We start from the raw sequence: 27,158 nt of genomic DNA, 5'->3' as shown, positions 1-27,158 counted from the left end.
GTGTGTGTGTGTGTGTGTGTGTGTGTGTGTGTGTAAAGATCCTGTGTGCTTTGTATGAGCATAACAAGAGTTTAAGACCAGAAGGGACCATCAGATCATCTAAGTCTGATCTCCTGTATATCACAGGCCATCAACACCCCACCCAGCACCCTGAGAACTACCCTTCTGAGCAGCAGAATGAGAGGGTTCCTGCTGTTTAGTGCTAGGACCTGATGAGGGGGACCTAAATCTATACCCCTTAGAGGACCAGTGATCCTTTCTTCCCCTATCCGTAGATGTTTTACTGGACACTAAGGAAGATCCCTCCAGGTATGTCTGCACAGCAAAGAAAAACCTGCGGCTGGCCCATGTCAACCAACTCGGGCTCATGGAGCTCAGGCTGTGGAGCTGTTTCATTGCTGTGCAGACTTCCGGGCTTCTGCAGGGTCACAGAGCTTGGGTTCCAGCCCAAGCCCGGAAGTCTACACAGCAACGAAACAGAGTTGGAGCCACAGTCTGAGCCCCATGAGCCAGTCATGGGTTTTTCTTTGCCATGTAGCGATACCCTCAGAGACAATGGAAGACTTTTTGAAGAGGTCTGCTCAAGGATTTCAGTTCCAGACACTCCACTCCATAGTCCTGTTCATTAAAAACAGCTTCAGGTAAACTTCTCGTCTTTTGTGTTCTGTTCGAGAAAAACTTGCAAATGGCACATCTCTCTGGAATGTGCCCTTAATTGCTGAGGCATAATATCCATCATTATGGATGCCCATCATTAAGGGGCATTACTGCCTCACAAGAAGGACACATCTTAAATCCTGGAGACCTCTGTTCTATCATAAGGGCTGGACAGTACCAGATGAAGTCCTTCAGAGAAAAAAGTTTTTTTCTGCCCTTTTTTTTTTTTTTTTTTAAATCAAAAGGAAACACTAAGTATCAAACACATGCTAACACTACCTCACAGACACTGCTGGCCCAAAAAAATCCAAAATCAAGTGCCTGTGGTGCAACAGTGAAACACATATGGACAAACACTTGAAGTAATAGTACATGTTTTAATTGCACTTGATTCTGTATTTAATGGAACCAGGAATCTACAACAGATTTAAGCATTCATCTAATTCAGAGTATGCTGTTACCGAAAATAAATACAAGTGATGGCTGAATAATATTAGTATGGGGGGATATTTTTCATTTTATTTTAATGATGTCACCAAGTTTATATTTTTAAAATTAAAATAAGTTGATGCACAATGAATACCAATTAAAGAGTTACCTTTCTTTCTCTAGTTCTTCTAAATAACCTGTGCTCTCTCTGCTTCCATTCATAAACCCTCTTCTTGGAAATGATCCCATGGGAACAGGGCTGCACTCTCCTGAACGGCTTGACACGGACCCTTCCCTGCTTCCATATGAACGCAAGGACATCTTTGGCCTTAGCTTCACTCCAGGAAAGTTACCGCTATCCAAGTTCAATTCTGAATGAAAAATAAGGATCAAAGCTTTGTAGAGCAGAAGCTTAATAGCAGCAGACCTAAAAGACTGTATACACCTTAATTTTATATTTTGTGTGTGTCATGTAAACAAACTTTTTTTGTCTTCAGGTTGGTGGAAACAAACAGGTTTTTCTACAGATCCCAAAGGAAAATATTGTGTAAACCAACCAACCTTGATAGTACAGTTGGAGGATCATGTTATTAATCTAAACAAAAAGGTAATAAACCACTATTTGAGCAATAAAAATCAGGTGTAGTTTTATGGACGTTCAATAAAATGTAGCTTGTGTATCAACAGTATTTTGCATGGAGACTTAGGATAAACATTCCAAAAGCACCTAAGTGATTTAGGATCTTTAGTCCCATTTTCAAAAGTGACTTAGGCACTTAGGATTCTTAAGTTTCATTGAAAGTCAGTGGGACTTGGCATCCTTTGAAAATATTACACCTCGGCAACTACGACTGGCAAGCAAGTAACCCTACCTAAAAATCTTTCAGAATTTACCTTTAAGTCGCTCCAACAAATCAATCTGTCCCGAGGAAGCCATTGCCTCATCTTCAATGCTTCCTTGTAGCTGTTTCAGCACCTCCTGTAAAAAAAAGAGTGGAGCACAACTAAAAAAAAAAATCCATACCACAACAATTGAAACACAGAACAAATGTATCTCTTCCTCCCCAAATATCAGATTTCATTATAACTACTAATTCAATATTGGCACAAGTCCACTCCAACATTTCATCTGAACAGTAATCCACTGTCATTACAACAATTTTATTTGACTTGATTTCAACGTTCTTCCAAACATAATTGCATTCAGGAGTTCATTCCCTTAAAATAACATATCACCTTTTACAGCACAATTCATCTCAGTATTTCAAGGAGTTAGGAGTCAACTTTATGTTACACGTGGCGAAATCAAGGTGCACAGAAATGGAGGCCATAATTTTCAAACTTGTGTGCCTAAAATTAGTCTTGTAAATCTATTATTTAGGCACCAAAATAAAAGTAGCTTAATTTTCAGAGGAACTGAGCATCTTTAACTCGCAAAGACGTCAGTAGAAGCATAGGTGCTCAGTTGCCAAAATTTTTCCATAGATACTCATCACTGTAGTAACTAACTATTAAGGGTCACAACATATTACTGCTGCTACTACCTGGCTTATGAGAAAAAGATTTAAGACTCAGATATGTACAGCCTAGAATTTGAAGCAAACATCTCTTTCCACTCTATACTATAAATTGATCAAATTATATAACTGAGCAAGAAAAAAAACATGATGCATAAAAGATTCACTATAAAAAACCCTGATTACTGAATTAAAAGGTGCTTCTAAGCCTCCAGGCTCCTAATGCTCAATGGCCTAAATTCAGGTGGACAATCAAATGTGAGTTCAGTCTGAAAGCTTTCGCTATTATAATGGAGACTCCATCAATAACAAAAGTAAATTGAAAAGCATTGCCACAAGGCAACCCTCCCGAAAAGGAATAAAAAATTATTTGTCTTGTCTCATGGTTTAGAAACTGCTTTTAGAAGAAGCAGTAGTCACAGAAAGACCATGTCCAAATAATTAAAGAGGTACCCCTTAGCTATTACATCAAGGATTGTGCATCTTTTTGTTTACTGTTACAAAACTAAAGAATTCTAGACAAACAATTACCAATATCCTCTTCCTGTTGTTGTCCTTTATATTTTAAGGAAATGTCTGCTGAGCCACTCTTCCTCAATGCTAACAATTCCTGGAACACGTACAGCAGAGATACCAGATACATTGTGCTCCACTAAGAGGTAGGGAGGAAGAGAGAAAGAATGGATTCCCTTTGAAGCTAAGATGTTCTATATTATGATAGGGTGCAATCTTGAAGTCCTACTCAGGCTCCAATTACTGTCCCCAATGCAAATGTCAAGTATAAGGGTTTTGAGGAGACACTTCCACAGAGTAGGGGGAGATAATTTTCCCTGCACCAACTAGGGGTCAGAGCATGAAGCAACTACACAGCCACTCTGCAATCTCTGGGCTGCATAAGTAGTTGTGGCACACTGTTCAATTATAGGCCAGTGTTTCAGCCAATGGAACTGTATAGTTCAGACACAATAACCTGACCCCCATGATTCCCATGCTGCTGAGGGCTAGAGGTAGGGAGAAAATCTTTAAAATGAGTTATATATTTTTGAAACTCCTAGAGAACAAGATAGAAAATTTATTAAAACAACACTAAAAATGGGTTGGTGTGATGTTGTCAAAGGGAATTGCTCATTCATATATTCTCTTATTTCTCTAGCCTAGTCAAATTATTTGTTAAACTAAATTTCAACTTTTTTCCATTAGCTTAAAGGTCAGGTAGCAATTTTCTATCCTGTCAAATGTAAGCATTGTCACAGATGGTATAAAATATTTTACACCGTAGTGATTCAAATTAATTTTTTTTTTTTTTTTTTACACAAGTCCAGGACCCATCTGCAAGCTCTTCTTCTGCTGTACCACTACTGACTTCTGCAGAACTAATGAAGGATTTTGAAATATCTTTACTCAGAACAACTGAGGTACAGTTTTGGTGATGTCATTTTTGTTAGATATGTCTACATACAAATTTGCACCATTTTAACTAGAAATATACCAAAATAAAGAGTATCTACAAAGAGTTTTCCACCAGTTTAACTAAACTGGTTTTTAAACAGTAAAAGTTAAATCATTGCAAATTTTGTATACAGATGGTTTAATTTAACACTATTTTCCTTATTTTGGGTCTCCAGGAGGGTGGGATCCTAAGTATGAAGGCTCCAGCAGATTTGAGTCCATCTGTATGAAGTGGAGTTCTGATGCCATGTCTACGCTACAGGTGCTACAGCAGAACAACTATGCTGCTGAAGCACCATCATGTAGATGCTTCTTACAGTGATGGAAGAGGTTCCTCCCCACCCCATCACTGTAGGTAATCTGCATCCCTCAGCATTCTAGATGCATCTACACTGGGACTTAGGTAGGCATAGGCACAGCGCTCAGGGGAAGTGATGTAGCCGTGCCCAAGTGCAGACTAGGCCTCACTGTCAAAACGGCCAAGCATGGGGAAGTTTGTACTGATATAGGCAAAGGAATCTTTTAAAGATAGCAATGGAAGGTAGAATGCTATGAAACATCAGTTTATAGTAAACTTATTGGTTGAATTTGTGATGGCCTTACACTCAATTCAACAGCATTTATGTGTTTATCTGTCCGTCTGTATGCAATGCATTAACTTTTGAACATCACAACTGATCATTTCCAAAATTTCAAGGACTGTTCTAGGCATCAATATATAGAATCCTATTGATTGGGGGAGCAGGAGGGGGAAATCAGAAAACCAGCACAGGGGGAACATGAGGAATAAATAGAGACCCTGCCATTTGATTAGCACAGTCACAGGTTCAAGCATGTGTGGAATTGTCTACAGATCAAACAACTGGTTGATGGCACCAATTAATGCCTTCCTGTATAACTATATCCCTGCTCAACCTCCCAATAGAGTTTAATATGTTGACACTCTGAATGATTTATCTCCCAGACAGAAAGCAAAATAATGATGGGGGAGGGGAAATGGGAGTCAAGTGGGGAAGGGGACATGCACATAGCCCTTGCCCCATCTCACTAAAAACACAAGTACATCCACACCGGGTCAGACCAATGGTCCATCTAGCCCAGTAACCTGCCTTCAGATAGTGGCTGGTGCCAGATACTTCAGAGGGCAATTTATCAAGTGATCCATCTCCTATCATTCAGTCCCAGCTTCTGATAGTCTCTTGGGTCTGCGTTTATGATGACAGAACTGTCACTGTTCTTTACATGTTTTGTTTCTTTAACTTTAATGGAGCTTCTGTTTGTTGCATACTTTCATTTATCTGAAACTTTAAATTTATTCAGAGTGTAGCAAAATAAACCAATACTTCTCCTGAAATAACATTTGAGGTAGATGTAAACAGCTGCCACAGATATCCCTACCTTGGCATCAAGTTGGGTTAATTTGCAAAAAACAAGATATATTGAACTTGCTGGACCATTTAAATGTAAGCTCGTTTTTAAGAGGGTCGGTCATTAAATTCAAGTGAGCTTTCCTTTGAGATGCAAGGGAGGTGCAGACACTTATCAACTCCAGGAGAAAATCCAGTTATGGAATGGCTTTAAAAGACACAGTCAGCTGTCTGGGTTGGTGATTTTGACTGACAACTCTGGGTATCTAGTCAAAAAGAATTTAGAGCCTGATTCTGCATATTTAGTGACATGGTCTTCATATCTGATGTTCCAAATAATATCTATAAATGTACCTGGCCTTGACTGAAGTGACATTCATTTTCACACTACATTATATGTTTCTTACTATGTTTGTAATCAGAATAGATTTAAATGTTTATGGGTAAAAGCAACTTTTTCTGGTATCAGATTAAGAGATTGCAAACTGTACAACACAAGATAAAAATAAGTACATATTCTTCATAATTTAGAATGACAAGATTAAGAACTGCAACCTAATCAAAAAAGCACAGAATTTTTGCATCTCGCACTCCTGTCAGCAAAAAAAGGACCAATGTTTATTTGTGTTTATATTTTTAAACGGAAAAATACTGAAAGTTTCTTAATGTTTGGTAACTGCACACAAAAGTGGATGGATCTTTCATATTCCTCTCCAGTTTTGTGCATCTCTCCCCTTAACAGTAGGTTTTAAAAGTAATAGACGTATGGCTGTAAAATGTAAATATAAAAACAAACTCAAGTAAGTCTATAGTCACATAAACACTGAGCAACATTAAAAAATATTGAAGTAAGGGGGAAAAAAAACCTGAACAATTTGTTATGCATTTCTAGAGGTGTGACCCAGGGACCACTTGGTGTCAACTGGCAGAGGGCACAGGCGTAAATAAGGGTTACAGGGTCTGGTTTCTACATACTAGTTCGTCAAAGAATGTAATGTAAGGTTTCTACTGAAAGCCTGTGTCACACTGGTACTCAATCATTATGAAATGTATAGATGAATAATACATAAGGAGTTATACGCGTGTGTGTGGGGGGGAGTGTACACACCCTTAAAATTATGTTCTTAAGGTCAATGACTTGGCGCTGGTCACCAGAAGGTAGTAAGTAAGTATCTTTGAAAACTCATGGCGATCGGGGGAGGTCCCGGATGACTGGAAAAGGGCTAATGTAGTGCCCATCTTTAAAAAAGGGAAGGAGGAGGATCCGGGGAACTACAGGCCAGTCAGTCTCACCTCAGTCCCTGGAAAAATCATGGAGCAAGTCCTCAAGGAATCAATTCTGAAGCACTTAGAGGAGAGGAAAGTGATCAGGAACAGTCAACATGGATTCACCAAGGGCAAGTCATGCCTGACTAACCTAACTGCCTTCTATGAGGAGATAACTGGGTCTGTGGATGAGGGGAAAGCAGTGGATGTGTTATTCCTTGATTTTAGCAAAGCTTTTGATACGGTCTCCCACAGTATTCTTGCCACCAAGTTAAAGAAGTATGGGCTGGATGAATGGACTATAAGGTGGATAGAAAGCTGGCTAGATCGTCGGGCTCAACGGGTAGTGATCAACGGCTCCATGTCTAGTTGGCAGCCGGTTTCAAGCAGAGTGCCCCAAGGGTCGGTCCTGGGGCTGGTTTTGTTAAATATCTTCATTAATGATCTGGAGGACGGAGTGGACTGCACTCTCAGCAAGATGACACTAAACTGGGAGGAGTGGTAGATATACTGGAGGGTAGGGATAGGATACAGAGGGACCTAGACAAATTAGAGGATTGGGACAAAAGAAACCTGATGAGGTTCAACAAGGACAAGTGCAGAGTCCTGCACTTAGGATGGAAGAATCCCATGCACTGTTACAGACTAGGGATCGAATGGCTAGGAAACAGTTCTGCAGAAAAAGATCTAGGGGTTACAGTGGACGAGAAGCTGGATATGAGTCGACAGTGTGCCCTTGTTGCCAAGAAGGCTAATGGCATTTTGGGCTGTATAAGTAGGGGCATTGCCAGCAGGTCGAGGGACGTGATCATTCCCCTCTATTCGACATTGGTGAGGCCTCATCTGGAGTACTGTGTCCAGTTTTGGGCCCCACACTACAAGAAGGATGTGGAAAAATAGGAAAGAGTCCAGCGGAGGGCAACAAAAATGATTAGGGGGATGGAGCACATGACTTATGAGGAGAGGCTGAGGGAACTGGGATAGTTTAGTCTGCAGAAGAGAAGAATGAGACGGGATTTGATAACTGCTTTCAACTACCTGAAAGAGGGTTCCAAAGAGGATGGATCTAGACTGTTCTCAGTGATACCTGATGACAGAACAAGGAGTAATGGTCTCAAGTTGCAGTGGGGGAGGTTTAGGTTGGATATTAGGAAAAACTTTTTCACTAGGAGGGTGGTGAAGCACTGGAATGGGTTACTTAGGGAGGTGGTGGAATCTCCTTCCTTAGAGGTTTTTAAGGTCAGGCTTGACAAAGCCCTGGCTGGGATGATTTAGTTGGGAATTGGTCCTGCTTTGAGCAGGGGGTTGGTCTAGATGACCTCCTGAGGTCCCTTCCAACCCTGATATTCTATGATTCTAAGTTTCTTCCAGACAGGAGACACTTATCTACCTGGCTGGCTATAATGAGGGTGAGTATTGTATACTTCTCAGTGAACATTTACAGTCTGAGCAAAATGCTAATCAAGCGATTGCAAAGTCTTCAAGGGAGATTCTAGATGGGGAAAAACAAGCAGCAGGGGTAATTTTTTTTTTTTAAACAAGTGAAGATAATGGATCACTGGAACTATATTGAGGGTGCAGAGATATAACCAGCTATCCTTCACTCAGGAGACAAGCTGCCAGCTGACTTGTCTTATGAACAGAAGATTACAGCTGATCTGGCTGGCTGATGCTGGGAGAGAAATTTCAAGTGACCCAACCTTTTTGAAACAGGAGTATCCCTTGTTTGGGCTCTAGAAAGCATGCTATGATTTTATTTCATATGTAATCATATATTTCCATGAATTCTACTTACTTCTTCTTAAATCTCTGTTCTTTGTTAAATAAACTTCTTGTTTTTACTATATCTACATGCTGTGTGTAGAGCAGAGTGGTGATCCTGAGGCGAAACTGGTAAGCCACTGTATACCATTCCTTTGAGAATAGCACATCTGTGAATTCGGAGTGTGTCCAGTGGAACAGGGGGACACTCTGTGCTCAGGAGTTGGATGTCCCTATCATTAACCTCTAAAGAGAGAATGCGGCCTGCAGAAGCCTGAAAGGCAGTGCTTGTGTTGCCAAATGCTGGCAGAGTTGGGGAACTGACCCCTGACCCACAGCAGGCACAGACACGGTTTCCTCACGCTCAAGGCAGATGGTAGAAAGGTGTTTTACAACCCTGCTTTCCAAGGGTACCCATCGCTGGAGGTTTCTCCAATATTACTATAACTTTAAAGGATATCTTACCTGACCTCCATAAAAATCTGAACTTGACACCTGGTTAGTAGTACTAATTATAGTAATAGTCAATAGCATATTGTTGCCTGTTGAAACACTATGATAGCTCAACCTTTCACTTTACAAAAATATAACTTCATTTCAAATAACAAATGCTATTAACTTATCAGGTTCTTTGGACAGTGATGTTTTCAGTAAGAAAACTAGTAGCTGTATTCATCTGATGTCATGGTGCTCCAGAGCTGTCATTTTCTGTAGCTACATATTGAATTCTGTTCAATTTTTAGTTTAAGTCCAATGTCAGATCAGTTTAAATATCCTATTTTGTGCTTAGTGACAATAGCATGTCCAAAGTCGTCAGTGACTATAAACATCACCAGCTCGATCTTGCCTAATACTCTTCTCACAAAAATAAGTGTTTTTATTTGATTATCCAATCAATTGGTTTTCTGCATGCAACCTTTAGAACTGTCTGCAAAGCCTGTCTCCAAAAGCCAATGCTTCTGGAAATGCAGTAACAGAAAATCGCTAAGGACTCTGCAAATACAAAAAAACTCAATCACAGAAAAAGCATCCCTTCCCACTTCTTGTTTAAATGCACATATTCAGTGATATCTGAAACTGAAATACAGTTTGCAAAATTCAGCATAAAATAATACATTTTCAAGGTACTCAAAGTTTGAACATTATTCAGTGTATATAATTTTGGAAAAAACCCATCCCAATTTGTAAATTTGTCAAATTACATTAGCTGTATAATCACACAAGAAGAATAATTCTTAAAGTGTATTTGATTTCTTTTCCAGTGACTAGTATAGTAGGTATTAATAAAAATGCATATGAGCTGATATTTCTGTCTTCTAAGTTTATCTGTGTTTCAAGCCCAATACTTTTGGTTGACCACTATCAGATTTTATCCCTTATATGTAAATAGCATATTCAGATTAAAAATTGCCTTCTCTCCCCAACATCACAGCCTGATTACAGTTCCCTCTTCCCTTCTGCAAGGAAAGGATGGATGGGATCTTTGAAAGTGCCCCGCATGATAAAGATCCAATGGAGGGGACTGGCATATATTATCCCCCACACCAACCCTAAGGCAATTACTCAGGAAAAATAATACAACCAGGGCATGTATTACCGTTTCCATGGAGAATCCTCAATCTTGACAATCCTGGAGGCAGAAGGATATTGTGGGTCCACAGACAGTGAAAGAAACACAGGGCCTCCAGATGGATGGCCTTGGTGAATCTCCAGGGCATTTTGGTGACCCCAGAGGCTCATTCTGCCAGGGGTGGGGGCTGGTGAGACAGTCAGTGCAAGCAAAACTTCTTGAAGAGAACCTCACAGAAATCATTCTCCCATTTAGCCCCCTCATGTCAGTTTTACCTCAGGAGGAGGCACTCCAGTTCATGAGTTTCTTGCATTTACAGAAGAATATTTTTCCTGAAGTTCCAATTCAGTTACCTTTATCACAACTGGTCTCCTCTTGAACTAATATTAAAAACACTCCTGCATTAGAGGCGAATCCTGCAAACACTTACACAAGAAATTTTACTTATGTGAGTAAAGTTACTCAAAGGCATAAATGTCTGCAGGATTAGGACTTCAGTCATTGCAGAAATACTTTATATAACAACATTTTCTGAAGTACATTCTGAGACAAAATGAAGCTCGCAATGAACTCAACAGGAGGTGGGTGCTGAACACTTCTGAAAATCAGACCACTTATTTAGTAACCTAAATATGGGCCTAAGAGTCAAACAGGCAACAATTTTTGAAAATCTTTATTATTATTATGACCTCTTTAAATGAATTAAAAATACCTTTTTATTTTGTCCCACTTCTGTGGCTTCACATGATCCACCACCCAATTCTAAATGATCAAGTAATGAAAAAACCTTCCATAATGCAAGTGTACAAGGAACAGAATTAGCCCTTAGAAATCTTATTTCCCAAAGTTGTGATTAAGAGGACACATTTACTGTGTCTATGGCCTTCAAAGGTTTAAGATTGCTGTGTGAAGGTTGACTTTACATTTTCAGATGTAACACTGAATTACTGTAGGTGAATTAAAAAAAAAATTTAAGTTAAGAGGAAAAAGTTGAGGGGGCGTTTTTGTCTTTTTACATTTTCAAAACAAACCCAATCTTTTTCTTTAGGAGGCCACAAATATTGACTCTACAGCAGACTAGCTTTTTAGCACTTGCAAACAGCCTATGGAGTTGGAGAATTTTGCTGGACCAGTGTTCACCATTCTTTTTAAACACTCTTTAAATGAGCAATTGCTTACAAGTTTGTAAAGGAAATTTTGAAATTAAATGTAATCAAGCACATTTTTGAAAATAAAATAAAAAATTGGGTGCATTAAAACAGCAGGCACTTCACGATTCAGAATTTAGCACCCAATCCTGTATGCACATACTGGTAAGTAACTTTACTTACGTTCAAAGGGACTACTCTCTTCTGTAAAGTTACTCTCCAATTTAAAGTGTCAAAAGTTTCAACAATATTTACATGAGATAAAAACTACAAATACTTAAAATCAAAGTTTAAAATCAAAATGGTTATTATGACTGAATGTTTGGGGACCACAAAGAAATATTATTAATGAAAATAGGAATATAAGTACAGTTATGAAAATGATTCTTGTATGCTCCATTTTCAATAAGTGGCATTTCTAAAGTTTATTTTCTAACTAGGCAAAGCATCTATATCTGATGAAATATAAAGGCCAACTAAGTGTTATTGTTTATGTGCTGATATTTTAAAACAAAGCTGTTCATTCCATCGCTTAAAAAGAAAAAATATCTTAAATTCAGTATTGCTTCCAACCTTGCTTCCATATTTTAGTGACAAGAAATAAACAAATAACATAATCTAACTACATTTGGTAAAAACTCTCTGAGATCTTGTCAAGAGTAGGGGAAAAAAGGTATTTTTCAAAAAATGTTAGTCAATACAATATTAGACACCACTTAGTATTTAATGTAGCCTTTAAAAACATGTTACATTCTGCCTACACTAGATGCTAAGAGATTAACAAAGACATGCAGGCAAATAAAAGACAGAAACATGAGGTGGGTTTAATCTGCAGGCCACAGTTTTATTTATTATATATTTGGGAGGAGCACTACAATGCCCATCCCCGGCTCTCATGAGGCATTTAATTGGTTCCAATACAGGTTATAGGGTTTTAACCACAAACAATAACTCAGGGTAAACCCTCCCCAGCCTATCCTGCAGCCTCAGTCCTGTTGTGAAAGCCGACCACAATCTCATGAATAATGGGGAGATGGAGTGACAGAGGCCACAAGGATGGTGGGGAAGTGTTAATTTGCAAATATTTCAGGTCCCTCCCCCACTATGAGGGCAAGGTCCAGCAGCAAAATCCCATGTCTAATTTACCTAGAAGCTGGCCCTTTTGTCCTTTATCCACACTGGACACCAGCTGCAAGTTGCGATGAGTCAGTAGTCTTACCAGCATAATATGAACTTTTGATTTATATTGCTTTCAACCTAACTGTGGCTCCAAGAGTTAGCCATAATGGGAAAAATTCCTTCCCAATACCTAAAAACAGGCTATTGGTCAGACCTGCAGCTTCGTAAGCAACAGGGCTCCTAATCTACAACTAAGGGGAGGGTGGACGGGACAGCCAACCAGAGAGTAAGAGGCTTTTGAAATATCAAGACTAATTTAAATAAAGAGAGGGCACCCAACAGCCAAATCAGATGGCTCCATACCACACCCCTCTACCCAGCCAATGACTAAGTGGAGGACTGAAGGAGTGGAAGGACAACCTCCGTCCTTCCACACACGGACTCTGAGATTCTCCCATTCCTTGCTCAGCCAAGGTTCTCCCCTGCTGAAGGCGGTGGGAGAGGATAGTTCTACAGTCATGTTGGGGTCCACTAGGCATAGCTACCAGGTAACTCGGGAGAGTGGAAGGCCAAAGTGTCGATGAAACTCTTTTGCTCTGGGCCTATCTGAACCCCCAAACTCCATCTTGTGAACTCTCACCTACTTCTGTGCTAACTGCTTACATGTTAAAGCAGAAATGTAAGGGTCAGCTTTTCTCTAGCATACAGCTGCTGTTTTGCTCAGACTGCTGTAAACAGGCCTTGCAAGGCCAAAAGATAAGCAGACGAATGGGAACTTTTCTAATTGTAACTGCTAGAGAAGGAAGGGTTGGGAGGGGTAAGAGGGAGTAACAGAACAAAGGCTTACACAGCAACAGCTTGAAGTATAAAAGGTAAAAGTTATTTGTATTTGTTGCACTGGATTTGAGACATGCTGGTCTCCTAGTGCCATTTCAGAGCTCTGAAATAAACTTGGCTTGCTTTCTCCCCTCGGTGTCTTCATTGGTGCTAAGCACACCGGGCCACGGACCATTGTTGTCCGCCTCGAGCCCCTTGAGCGGCCAACAGTTTTGGCGTCCCTGGGTGGGCTCGAGGCTGAAATTTAGCCTTGCCCGGATCCCTCCTGGTGGCCGACGGATTACGACGACGACCGACGCCCAGAGCTCACCGGTGACTTCATCGGGGGCCTCGGCAGAGACGTGGTTTGCTCGACCCCGGAGGGCACAACGGTGCAACGCACACAGACAGTGGAGAAGCAGCTGCGGGCGAACCGGTCCCGTGGATAGGGCGACGGTGCAGAACCGGACCCTTGGATAAGGTAGGAACAGTCCAGTGGGGACTTTATCTGTCTTGACCTGGGGACGCCCAGTGTCTGCCTGTTTTGACCTGGGGACGCCCAGAGTCTCCCTCAGTATGGGGCAGGGACAGAGTACAGCCGGCAGGGTACAGTGTACACCCTTAGCATGCATTCTGGTGAACTGGAAAGTGTTTGGATCTGATCAGTTGATTAAAAGTAAATTGGAAAAGGTTCTGTACAGTTGATTGGCCTCAGTACCAGCTAGAGTGCCAAGAAAGGTGGCCACCGGAAGGATCACTTAATTACAGCATGATCCTTCAGTTGCTTTTGTTTTGTCAGAGAACAGGTAAATGGAATGAACATCTCTATGCGTATACGTTTATGGTGTTAAGAAATAGGACTGATATTTTGTACAAGTGCCATTTGACTCCGACAGGCTCGGTAGTATTGGCTGCTAAACCCCAGAACCCTCCCACTGTTGTAATGCCAGAATCGGTGTCCCCTTCGGCTCCTCCACCCCCCACAGGCTTCAGAGAGTACCCTCCCCTTGGTGGGATTGTATCCGTTGATTACTGAGAGTGTGGTAGCCCGTCCAGGAACCCAGAAACGGGCAGCTCAGATAGTGTCTGTATTCTCATGTGGCTTTTAACCCTGTACGTCTGGCTGCTTTTCAGACAGAGGCAGGAGAATTCTCAACGAATCCAAGCAAGTTCATTTCTATCTTTGAAGGTTGTCTAGCTAGCCATAAGCCTGACTGGGATGACTGTAATATACTGATGAGAACCCTGTTGTCTGAAGTGGAGCGGATTCAGGTTATAGCCAAGGCTAAGAAGGAAGACGGGGAAGGCATTTAAGGTTTAAAAGGGAAAGCTATTGGACACCAGAGGTTGTACAGAGTGGAATCCTCAGAAGTGAGTGTGCTCATCCTGGTTTGTTGCTTCAAGGCTCTGTACAGAAGTTATGTTACGGGAAAGGTGTATGATGGCAATGAGTATGTGTTGATGGTTGGAGAAAAGGTGTATGAGTGAAGAGTGGAAGGTTCCTTTGGAAGTTAGAAGAAGCTGAGAAGGGGGAAGAGGAAAAAGCACGGAATGAGTTAACTGAGAGGAAAATACAGCTAGCAAGTCCAAGGACAGTGTTCACAGCTAAGACTTGGCTGACCCCCAAGAGAAAGGGGGGTCTGAATGTGCCCAAGCAACTGTGAGATCTGCAAAATACTGCAAGGCATAATGAAGACAAACGAAGGGTTAAGAAGCAGTTTTGCTGGACAGTATTGGCTCAGGGATTTAAAATTTCCCTCACTCTGTTCGGCCAGGCTTTGGCCAGAGACTTGGAGGAGTGGGATAATTCAGACAGAGCCCTCCTGCTGCAATATGTAGATGACTTGTTAATTGCTGCTGTGGGTCTAATCCCTTGTCTCAGAGTTACTGTGAGTCTCCTAAACTTTAGTGGACTGCGAGGATACAGGGTATCTCAAAACAAAGCCCAAATTGCTCTTTCAGAGGTTCAATATCTGGGATTTCACATCAGGCAGGGAGAGAGACAGCTCTCAAACGAAAGGAAGGAGGCTATCTGCCAAGTTCCCATCCCCAGCAACCGTAAACGGCTTAGGGCATTCCTGGGCATGGCAGGTTTTTGCAGAATATGGATTCCAGAGTTTGGACTGTGGGCTAAGCCTCTGTATGAATGTGTTAAGGGAGCGGAACATGACCCCTTTCACTGGTCCCCAGAAGCGGACAGAGCATTTCAGTTACTAGGTGCCTGGAAGCGTCCTGTGGCATATTTTTCTAAGCAACTGGATCAAGTTTCAAAGGGATGGCCAGCCTGTTTGAGAGCGGTCGCAGCTACTGCTCTAGTGCTTGGGGAAGCGGAGAAACTGACACTGGGAGGAACTGTGCAAATGTATATTCCCCATATGGTCTGAGCCTTGCTGGACACTAAGGGTGGTCTTTGGCTCACACAGGCTCGGGTTGCTCGGTACCAGGCGAAGCTGTTAGAGAATCCTGAAGTCACCCTGCAGATCTGTCCCTCCCTTAATCCAGCTACACTGCTACCAGAGACAGAAAAGCAGGAACATGACTGTTTAGAAATCATAGATGTTCAGTATTCTAGCCGCCCAGATCTGAAAGATCAGCCACTCCCAAATGCTGACTTGGAATGGTATACGGATGGAAGTAGTACTGTTGTGGATGGGCAAAGGAGGGCTGGTTATGCTATTGTGTGTCTTCATGATACCATGGAAGCTGAGAGTTTACCGGCAGGAACATCTGCCCAGCTTGCTAAACTAGTGGCCCTGACCCGTGCCCTTGAGCTGGCAAAAGACAAACGGGTTAATAACTTTACTGACTTAAAGTATGCTTTTGGGGTATTGCATGCTCACGCTGGTTTGTGGAAGCAAAGGGGAATGCTAACAGCCCAAGGCTCTCCGGTCAAGTATGGGTCTCAAATTCTCTGGCTGTTAGAAGCAGTACAACTCCCCTCAGCAGTAGCAGTGGTGCATTGCAAAGCCCATCAAAGGGAAGATCAAGATGTAACCAAGGGCAATGCCAGAGCAGACAGGGAAGCTAAGCGAGCTGCTACCCTGAAATCACCAACTGAGGAGAATGCCCAAATGCATGCCCTCATCCCATCAGTAGGGTAAGCTTGCAGCCCCTCAGTACTCCCATGATGACAGAAACCTGGCTGACAGTCTCGGTCTCCAGGAAAAAGAGGGATGGCTTTATTCCACAGAGGGAAAAATCCTCCTGCCCAAGGGCTTGATTCGACCGGTGTTGCAGAAACTGCATCAAACCACACATGCAGGCAAAGAGGCTCTTACCCAGCTTATGAATAAATATTTTCTAACCTCTAGCCTTAAACCCCTAGCATCACAGGTATAGGCTGAATGTTTAATCTGCCAAAAGAACAACCCTCGACCAGGAGTAGCAGTGCCACCAGCCACCCTGGAACCTACCCCAGGCCCAGGATTGGTGTGGCAAATAGACTTTACTGAGTTTCCCAGGACCCAAGGGTACAGGTACCTCCTCGTCTTAGTGGATCGATTCAGCGGATGGCCTGAAGCCTTCCCATGTCATAACAACACTGCCAAGACAGTGGCTCTTAAGTTTGTCAAGGAGATCATTCCTCGCTTCGGCCTTCCCCAGTGGATGGAATTTGATAATGGAACACACTTCACATCTCAAGTGGTTCAAAAGATATCAAGTGCTCTGCAAATTCCCTGGAAACTCCAAACACCCTGGCGACCACAAGCCAGTGGAGTAGTGGAACGCACAAGTCAGACACTCAAGCGACACCTCTCAAAGGTCTGTCAGGAGGCCTCTCTTAAGTGGCCTGATGCCTTGCCCCTGTGTTACTTCGCATTCGTGCTCTCCCTAAGGGTAGGATAGGGCTTAGTCCCTTCGAGATTATGTTTGGAAGGGCATGGCCTATGAATGGTACCCCAGTTCTGGCAGGGGAATGGGAGATGGGGTGTGGTTTCTTGTCTCAATATATGTGCCCTCTGTCTGCTGTTCTTTCTTTTCTTCACAGGTACACCAAAGATTCACAGCCTCTTCTGCTGGATACTCGGGTCCACTCCCTGCAGCCTGATGACTCCGTTCTCGTGCGGACCTGGAAGGACGACCCTCTCCAAGAGAAGTGGGAAGGGACCGTCCTGCTTGTCACCCATACAGCGGCAAAGGTCGAAGGACACAAGAACTGGATTCATCACTCCCAACTGAAAGCAGTGCCCGCTCCTGAACAGTGGACTGTCCAGCCTGCGGAGAAGACTGCTAACGACGATTTGGGACTTAAGCTGTTATTCAAAAGACAGTAAGGGTCATTGGGAATGCGTTGTGATCTTTCTGAACAGTCACAGCATACTCCCCGCGAGAACCCTGAGCATTGGTTTTATTTTCTTACAGAAGGCCGATCTGGCCTATGTATTCGGTCTTGTTATTTTTTGACTTGTTTAGTGTCAACAATTCTTCTTGTCTTCTGGGTATTTGGGTTTGTGGTACTAGTGCCTACAAATGGCTTCCTAATGGTTGGCATGGTAGCTGTTACAAAGGCTATCTTGCTCCTCCCCTCCGCGTTCTACCCAAGGCTCCCTCAGGTCGCCCCAGGTACTATTGGTCCCTGAGAGCTACCTTAGAACCCATCAGTGAAGGAGACAGGTTTGGGATGATAGCCCTCCCTTCCTATGGGGTGGGACGGCTAACCCAACTTTACAGAAGACTGTCTAAATTTCTCACCCAGTTTGCCAATGATACCCTGGCCATAGAGAAAAGCATAAGTTCTGAGCTGTACCAGCTTCGACTGCTGGCTTTACAGAACCGTTAGGCCCTAGATTATGTGTTAGCCTCACGAGGCGGTGTATGTGCCCTTACTGGAGAAGAGTGTTGTACCTATGTCCCAGAGTTTTCACAGGACATTAACAAGCACATCTTGTCAGCTGAACGGGCCTTTAACCAGTGGAAGGCCCAGGAAAGAGAACCCACTATTTTGGATTCCCTTTGGGGTTGGATACCTGGTTTAGGGGAACTAGGGGATATAGGGGGAAGCATTGTTCGCATCTTGCTCACAGGTGTGGTAATATGTTTTGTTCTTTTTCTTTTGCTCATTTGCTGTAAAGTGCTCATACGTAAGATTTGTACCTCCCATACCCCAGAAGTTCCCTTATACCCTCTCATTGATAATCCTGATTGTATGGAGCTTAATCGCATTTTGTCTTTAGAGTATGAGAAAACTCTGACAGAGGTTTGTTGAGTGTTCTCAAAGGAGGGATTGTTGGGGTCCACTAGGCATAGCTACCAGGTAACTCGGGAGAGTGGAAGGCCAAAGTATCGATGAAACTCTTTTGCTCTGGGCCTATCTGAACCCCCAAACCCCATCTTGTGAACTCTCACCTACTTCTGTGCTAACTGCTTACATGTTAAAGCAGAAATGTAAGGGTCAGCTTTTCTCTAGCATACAGCTGCTGTTTTGCTCAGACTGCTGTAAACAGGCCTTGCAAGGCCAAAAGATAAGCAGACGAATGGGAACTTTTCTAATTGTAACTGCTAGAGAAGGGAGGGGTGGGAGGGGTAAGAGGGAGTAACAGAACAAAGGCTTACACAGAAACAGCTTGAAGTATAAAAGGTAAAAGTTATTTGTATTTGTTGCGCTGGATTTGAGACATGCTGGTCTCCTAGTGCCATTTCAGAGCTCTGAAATAAACTTGGCTTGCTTTCTCCCCTCGGTGTCTTCATTGGTGCTAAGCACACCAGGCCACGGACCATTGTTGTCCGCCTCGAGCCCCTTGAGCGGCCAACAGTCATGTAGCTAACATTTTTAAAAGAACACTTCCCCCCCAAGTCTAGACATGACCCAGGACTTAGGGAAATTACAGACTAAAGTTTTTTGTGTCTGCAAAATTTATAAATATTTGAAAATATGGGTTAATTCCAGCAGGGATTACTATATGCTAGGTTACTGTGGGGATACGTAGGGAGGAAATATACAATATGTGGTTTTGGTACCAAACACTTTTAGTAGTCTAAAAGAGTTGTGTGCTTAGACTCTAGTTCATCCTGTGCACTGAATGAGGTGAGATAGTCCTGTGGAAAAAATAGTATGTGATCAGATAATTAAAGACTACATCATAAACGATAAGCAGAAGGTTACACAACAAACAACTATGTTAAAAGAACATTGAGGTTGCAAAGTCAAGCACTCAGAAGTTAGGAAATGCCAGAATTAAGGTTGCTTGTGCATGCATATTATATACCAATTTACACATATAAATACGTATACACACATTATATACATATACAGTAACTCCTCACTTAAAAGTCGTCCCGGTTAACGTTGTTTCATTGCATGCTCCCTTATAACGTCGTTTGGCAGCCGCCTGCTTTGTCCACTGCTTGCAGAAAGAGCAGCCCGTTGGAGCTAGCTGGTGGGGGCTTCGAACCAGGGTGGACCGGCAGCCCCCGTATCAGCTCCCCATTCCCCTAAGTTCCCTGTGCGGCACCCGCCCAGCAGGCTATCAGTTGCAGGGCAGTTCAGCTGTCCCTCCCCTCACTGCCATGTGCTGCTCCTGCCCTCTGCCTTGGAGCTGCTCCCTGGAGCCTTCTGCTTGCTGTGCGGGGGGGAGGGGGAGGGGGAGGAGAAGAGGGGCTAATGTCAGGGTGTCTCCCTCCCCCCTGCTCCTGCACCCTGCTTACCCCATCTTCCATAGAGCAGGGGGAGAGACACACAACAGGGCTCAGGATGGAGGGAGCTTCCTGGCAGCAGCCGTGGTCTCAGCGTACTTAAAGGAGCAATGTGCATCTCTCTCTCACACACACGGTGTGTGTCTGTCTGCCATGCTGTCTCTCCTCCCTCCATTTGTGCTGCCTTGTAGAGTGTGAGGCTACATTAACGAGTTAACCCTTGAGGGATCAGCCAATTGCTAGTTCATCATTTAGCAGTAAGGCATTCCCTGGGATATATCCCACCCTCTGACTTCACCACCTCAACCAAGCTTCACAATCATCATCGCTGTGTACCAGTATTAAATTGTTTGCTTAAAACGTATAGAGTGTGTGTGTGTGTGTGTGTGTGTGTGTGTGTGTGTGTGTGTGTATATATACACACACACACACACACACACACACACACACACACACGTCTTTTGTCTGGTGAAAAAATTTCCCCTGGAACCCAACCCCCACATTTACATTAATTCTTATGGGGAAATTGGATTCGCTTAACATCGTTTCGCTTAAAGTTGCATTTTTTCAGGAACGTTAAGCGAGGAGTTACTGTATACAACAAAATGCGAACAACATATACCAAATACATTACATGTGGTAATATTTTAAAGCAATTTCAGGACAGTGAACATACTTTTTGGGTGTGTTTTGTTTTGTTTTGTTTTTTTAAAGCTAACCTGCTCATTTTCAGAGAATTCATTCACTCTCTAAAACAAACTACCTTGTTGTCTTTTAGACAAGATCAGATATTGCAGCTGTATTAACTGAGAAAGATTATGTGGACAATTTAAAGAATTTTTGCTATATCCTTTATGCATATTAAAGAAAAGCAGTAAACTCTAGGATTTCTATCAACTTATACAGTTATCAGGTGTCACTGTTCATTCATTTATTGTCTGTTTGATAGTGCCAGACCAATGGCCCCCCAGAAAGACTGCAGAAAAAGCAACTGACAGATCACTGGTTTATACTGCTGCCAGCTACTTTTCCGGAGCTTTAGTTCCCCATTTTGGGGTAGTGAAGAACAACTACAGCAATTGTTACGCTGAATATGTTTTTTGTCAAAGTCGAATTCTGTTCCAAAAGTAAGTAAAATGTCACTTCACAACTGTACTATTTGATAATTTCATTTTATACCTATTTCCCCACCCAATGTTAACGTAATGTGAACATCTACACAACTGAATAACCCCTATAACTAGTATCTGCATTATGCAAGTAGAATCTATAATCATTACTTTGAATCTATAATTATCAATTACTACTTATTTCTACTCTCCCCTACTCCAGTTCTCTTTTTGGCACACATTGGTGATTATTATAGTACCTAATATAGGCCATCTTTGTGTCATGAGCTCATATTCATCCTCCAGACAACCAAGTATTTATCAAGAGACTTATAATTTATTCACTTCTTTCAGTTGATGCATGCGATATTAATTTGTGAATAGTTTGTACTCAGTGGTTTGATAAAATACTTTTATTTATTTCCACACAGTAGTTTGTGAAGCATTTTATATATTTATAATCATATTTCTGAGTTTGGTTTATGAATTCCTAGTCTTGCTGGGTTTTTTTTTTTAATTAAAAAGATGAAGCAATTCAGAGTAAGTTTTACAAATGACTAACTGATTACTGTTTCTACATTTAGATTCAAAGGATATTAATACAATATTACAACGTAAATAGTCATTTTCTCCACCCTTTATGGATTAAATTGTATGTGTTTACTCCAGGGTGGATTTGATTTAAATGAAACTGATTTAAATCATGATTTAAATCACTAGTCAGGAAGACTCGATTTAATCATGGATTTCTACATAAAAATGCATTCTTGTTGGTTGTTATAACCTTAATACACATTCTTCACAACTCCGATATAGATGTAGGTTTAATTTTTAGACGGTACACACTATACATTTTTCAAAATAAATCACTTTAAAACTTTTCAGATTAGTTTTACAGCTATATCAGAAAATTGATTATTTCATTTACCAAAGGTAATTGAAGCAGATATTTATGAAGCCATTGGGAGGTGAACTATCTCTAATTCAAAAGGTTAATCATTAATATTTGGAGGATTTTCTTGCCATGCTGTATTGGGAGAACATCACCAGACAGACATTTAAATTGTTTTATTTAACTATTTCTCATCTCTATATATTTATTTATTTTAAAATATTTGTGCTGTTAACAAGCATGTTATCTCTGGAGACACAAATCCATAGTTTGAGAACTGCAAAACTAAGTATCTCTGATGGTATCTTCTAGACCAGGAGTAGGCAACCTACGGCACGCGTGCCAAAGGCGGCACACGAGCTGATTTTCAGCGGCACTCACACACCCGGGTCCTGGCCACCGGTCCGGGGGACTCTGCATTTTAATTTAATTTTAAATGAAGCTTCTTAAACATTTTAAAAACCTTATTTACTTTACATACAATAGTTTAGTTATATATTATAGACTTATAGAAAGAGACCTTCTAAAAGCGTTAAAATGTATTACTGGCATGCGAAACCTTAAATTAGAATGAATAAATGAAGACTCAGCACACCACTTCTGAAAGGTTGCCAACCCCTGCTCTAGGCTGAGTCCCCATAGGGTAGATAGAAAGATTAGCCTAAATAATCTATACAGAAGCCCCTGGAACCCCATAAGATTGGGTCCATAATTCATGAACTACTGGAACTCATTTACAAAACTTTTCTTAAACATTACATGAATATAGTGTCTCATATAGTACTATAGAATTAGAATTTATAACCCCTATTCCATGATGAGATATCCTTGAGCTAATGTATCTTAATTAAATCTATCTTTAAATGGATTTTGAGGAACAAAACCTGATTTAAATTTAAAAAATCGTTGTTTTTTTTTAATTGTTTTTAAAAACAAATCATTGATTTTTATCTCCCGTGGTTTACTCCAACATCTTACTAAATTCCATTTTCAAAAACCTAAAGTCTATCCCCTGTTTCTTCCACTTTTTAAAAAAAATTAATCTTCCTATCTTTTTACTTTCCCTTTCAATTTGTTTCTGCTTCTACCCCAATTAATCTGCACAAGTGCCAGTGACTGCTCTGTTTTATTAATTCGAATATTGACTTGTAAAGGCAATGGGAAAAAATCAATGTTGTATAAGCGGAGGCCGACATCCAGTATTAACGTCAGAGTCTGGATTAAATTCTGCCATGCAAGGGATCTTTTTTAAAAAAATGTTTACAAACAATGGAAAGCATTTCTTGCTTATCTTGAACAAGCAAAAAAAGGTTCAAAAATAGTATTTAAAACCGCTACATGAAACAAATATGAAAGTATGAATTGCCATTTAAAGCATAAGATTTCTATCATTTTAGTTTTCTCAATACCCTGTCTGAGATTCTTCATATAATGAATCTCTATAGACCACAGCTGGGCAAAAATTGGAATTTCCATCACCTGGGAGGTTCCAAAATTTCAACGTATGTTTTTGTTCCAAATTGGGACAGCAAGTCAAAATATCAACAGTTTTTGCTGAATGAAAGTTTGCAAAAAAGTCTATTCAGAAAATTCAAAATGTTTTGTTTCAACACTTTCTACTTAAACAAAATGTTTCAACATTCCTAAATCAAAATATTTCATCTTGAGTCAGTTTAGACATTGAACATCTCCTTAAGGTGCCACAATACCTCATGGGAGCTGTAGTTTGGTGGCCTCATGCCCTCATTCTTCACTGTACATAGGGCTTCCTGGCTGGACTACATCTCATGATACACCACAGTCACATGACTCCCATATGTCATGTCATATAACTGGATGGATTGGGTGGCGGGGCGGGGGGGAATTGCAGTTCATCAAGGGAGATGTAGTCTGGCCAAAGAACCCATCCTATAGAAGAGAATGGAGGCACGAAGTGTCCGAATTACAACTCTCTATGGCACTTTAGGCAGAGGAAGCAGAAAAATTAATGAATGCATCAAGTGATGGGAAGAGAAGATTTTATTTAATTGCTTAGACACCAATGATGGGAGCCTAACTAATAAACAAGAGCAATTCCAATTCCTCATTTATGATCATAAATTCAACTAAATTGGTATTACTGAAATCTGGTTAGAAAATTTACATGATTAGAAATTTAAAAATTGCTGGTTATAAATTGCTAAATTTGCTATTTAGGAAGGAAGGATGTAGAGGCAAAAGGGGAGGGAAAGTGGCACTCTTTACAAAAATGGTCTTGCCTGTTTCCAAGTCACTGACAATTTGGAAATAAATTATCTTGAATGTTTATGATCCATGTTATAACACAAGATAAAGCACAAGATGTGGTACTAGTTGGTGTCTGCTACAGACTACCAAATCACACTAGAACACAGGATGAATGGCTCCTTAGCCACAGGAGCTAAAACCCAGAGCCCGAGCCCCAGCACCTCCCATAGGGCTGAAGCCAGGAGCCATGGGGCTGAAGCCCTGATTCGTGAGACTCCCTGCAGGGCTGAAGTCAGGAGCAGCAGGGCTGAATTCCAGAGCCCCAATGCTCCCCATAGAGCAGAAGCCCTGAGCCAATGGGCAGAGTTGGGGGGACACAGGGGTGTTGCCCCCCCACTCCCTCCAAAACTACAGTGCAAGAGCAGGGCAGCTCCACCCACCCCCTCCACCTCCTTCTCTCCCCACCCCCTGGCCAGGTCAGAGCTGCAGTGCGGGACAACTGCTGCTCTGGCTGGTGCCATGGAGTAGGCAGCTGCAGTGTTCCCTTGTCTCCTGCTGCTGCAGGGGGGTGAAGCTGCTCCTCAGCTCCAAGTCCCTTTGCTCACGCAACCAGTAAGAACTGCCTGGGTGGGGGGACCTGGCTCCATGGCTGGCAGAGCCCTCAGGGAACAGGGACCGCAGGGAAACCTTCCCAGCACACAGTCCCTAGCTATCCCCCTCCCTGCACCCTGAGCTATCCCCCTGCCCGGACACAGTCCCTAGCTACATCCTCCCTGCACCCTGAGCTATGCCCCTGCCCGCACACAGCCCCTAGCTACTCCCCTCCCTGCATCTGAGCTGTTTTCAAACTTTTTGAGCTGAGCCCCCCACCTTTGAGTTATAATTTTTGGTTGTGCCCACCCCCCACAACCCTGACAGGCTAGGTGGCCTGCTGAGGTGAGTCAGGGGGTGTAGGTGGCAGTCCCTCCCTGGACCCCGCCATACGGAGTTGGCTCGAGCCCTGCTGGCCCCTGCCCACCCAAAATAGAAGTCAAATTACACCTACGCCCCGTCCGGCCCAGAGCCTCAAGTGCCCTCCTACCCTGCTGGGCCCTGGAGTTTTTATAGTATGTTGTGGGGGGGCCTCAGAAAGAAAAAGGTTGAGAACCCCTGCTCTACACCACCTCCCATTGACCTCAGAAATAGGGGGCATAGTCAAATGAAATGGGCTATTTCTGGAGCACCTGTAAGCTCCAACAAATTTCCAGATGCCAGAAATTCCCTTTGTGGCCATTGGCAGCAGTGTCTCTTACAGTTGACTATTTTAGGGGAGTAGGATGGCATAATATCGGCCTCAACATTTGGGAGCTGCAAATAGCTCCTTTGCACACATCCTTCCTTTACTGTGCCTATTGCTTCTTAGGCACATCTGAGAATCCACCCCAATATGTACATGCTTCACAAATGCATTGTTAGGATAATTTTTTTATTGATATAGGACCACAAACCACAACCAGAATACTGCTGTGGTAGACACTATTCACATATGCAATAAAAATATAGTCCCTGTTCCAAACAGCTTATCAGCATGTGACAAGAAGCAATAGGCTGAGAAAAAACAAACCAAGAGGAATACAAGGGAAGCACAAGGTGACAATTATGTTTAGCAGTCTTGGTGCACTAACTGCCTAGACACTGGTGGCACAATAAGTTCACAATCCTTTGTAGAAGTAAAGCATTAAGTACTTAGTATTTTTCAATGATTATCTTAACTATAGCCAAATATTCTGACATTTTGTATTATATAAAAAGCTCTACTTTCAACACCTTTGCCAACTAAGATCAATACGGCAAATGTTTTTCTGTAATTCTTTGGTAGCATTTATTAAAGTTGATATGTTCCCAGATAGGAGCCAATTAATAATGATAATGGTTTAACTATAAAGTGGGCATTTCTACTATACAAAAATAGTAGGAGTTACTAAAATTGATATATAGTTCCCCTAAGATAGATATACAATCATGATTGTTTAGTTTATAGTTAGCAATTTGTTGTATTTAAATAAAGCTTTTTTTAATGTAAACAGTTTTTATTTAATGATATAACAAAGCTACAGAGAACATCCTTATACCTTTTCTAACATTTTAGTCCACGTTAATGCAAAGCAGGGATCAACTTTTCATAAAAATATACTTTTTGGAGTTTACTCAGGTAATTGCTCTCTAGGACTTTGGACAATACTTTGTTATCTATGATTTCTTTGAAGAATCTACCTCAGTTGCTTCTTTCTGTATTAAGTGACAGGTATTTTTGACTACAAAGTTCCTGGTAACAAAACTACTCTAGACTATAACCCATACTAATATAGTTGACTTTTCCCCTAACAAAATGGTACAGTATCTTAGCTCCTGAAGCCAATGAGAGGGACCATTGATACAACTTTTATAGCATACATATTGTTCTGCCTTGGGAACCAGATTCTCAAATGTTTGTTTTGGAATCTATAATTTTAATGACTAGTGCATAATAAAACACACAAAGAAAAATGCAGTATATTAACTTCAAATTTTAAATAAGCACTTCAGTTACAGAAATCACTAGTTGTAATGTATTTGGTCACCGAAAATAAAAATACATTCATCTGTTTGCCTAATACTAATCTAATCCATATTAGTAAAACTTTTAGAACAGCAACCATTATGTGAATTTAAAAATAAACAGAATTCTCCCTTCCACATCGCCAGTAGATTTTACTACTACCAAATCTAAAGGTCATGCTTTAAAAAGTAGATTTTCCTTTCTCATTGCCCTACCGAAACCTTCCACTGTATGTAAACAAAAATATTCTCTCTACAGTCTTAAGAGTAAAAAGGGGGCATCACAAACACTGCATGTGCTCTCAAAAGTGCCATGGGTTGCATTAGTTTCTCCACCTTTGGGGCTCAGACTTTTATCCATTTAAAGGACCCCACTGCATAAGAGTGAACGGGCTTCCACTGAATATACTGCCATCCAACATGGGAAGTATCTCCAACAAGCTTTCAACGAAATGTCTGCTGCCTTAGGAGAAAAAAAATTCCTTTAGACTACACTGTAACTTCCCCTATTTGGAAGCAGGGCGGGGGGGAGAATGGGATCTGTGTTGGAGTTTCTTCTAGCCATGATCCACCACAAAAGGAAGCTGCCTCAAACTCCCATTACCAACAAGAAGGCCCATTA

General features: G+C 41.6%; 1 protein-coding gene across 1 annotated transcript in view; it reads right to left on the bottom strand.

The window, feature by feature from the left end:
• APC (APC regulator of WNT signaling pathway) overlaps positions 1–27,158 on the bottom strand; it is a 127,693-nt gene that overhangs the window by 96,791 nt on the left and 3,744 nt on the right. Inside the window, exons 2-3 of the mRNA XM_026649200.1 lie at positions 1,981–2,065; positions 1,256–1,457 (exon numbers count right to left, since the gene is read on the bottom strand). Coding sequence (XP_026504985.1) covers positions 1,256–1,457; positions 1,981–2,065 — 287 coding nt within the window. The remainder of the gene's footprint in view (positions 1–1,255; positions 1,458–1,980; positions 2,066–27,158) is intronic.

The sequence above is a fragment of the Terrapene carolina genome, unplaced genomic scaffold (assembly GCF_002925995.2).
Source record: "Terrapene carolina triunguis isolate 2854851 unplaced genomic scaffold, T_m_triunguis-2.0 Scaffold69, whole genome shotgun sequence".
Classification (NCBI taxonomy): domain Eukaryota; kingdom Metazoa; phylum Chordata; order Testudines; family Emydidae; genus Terrapene; species Terrapene triunguis.
Note: the sequence above shows the minus strand (reverse complement) of the source record. Positions and strands in the feature narration are given on the sequence as shown.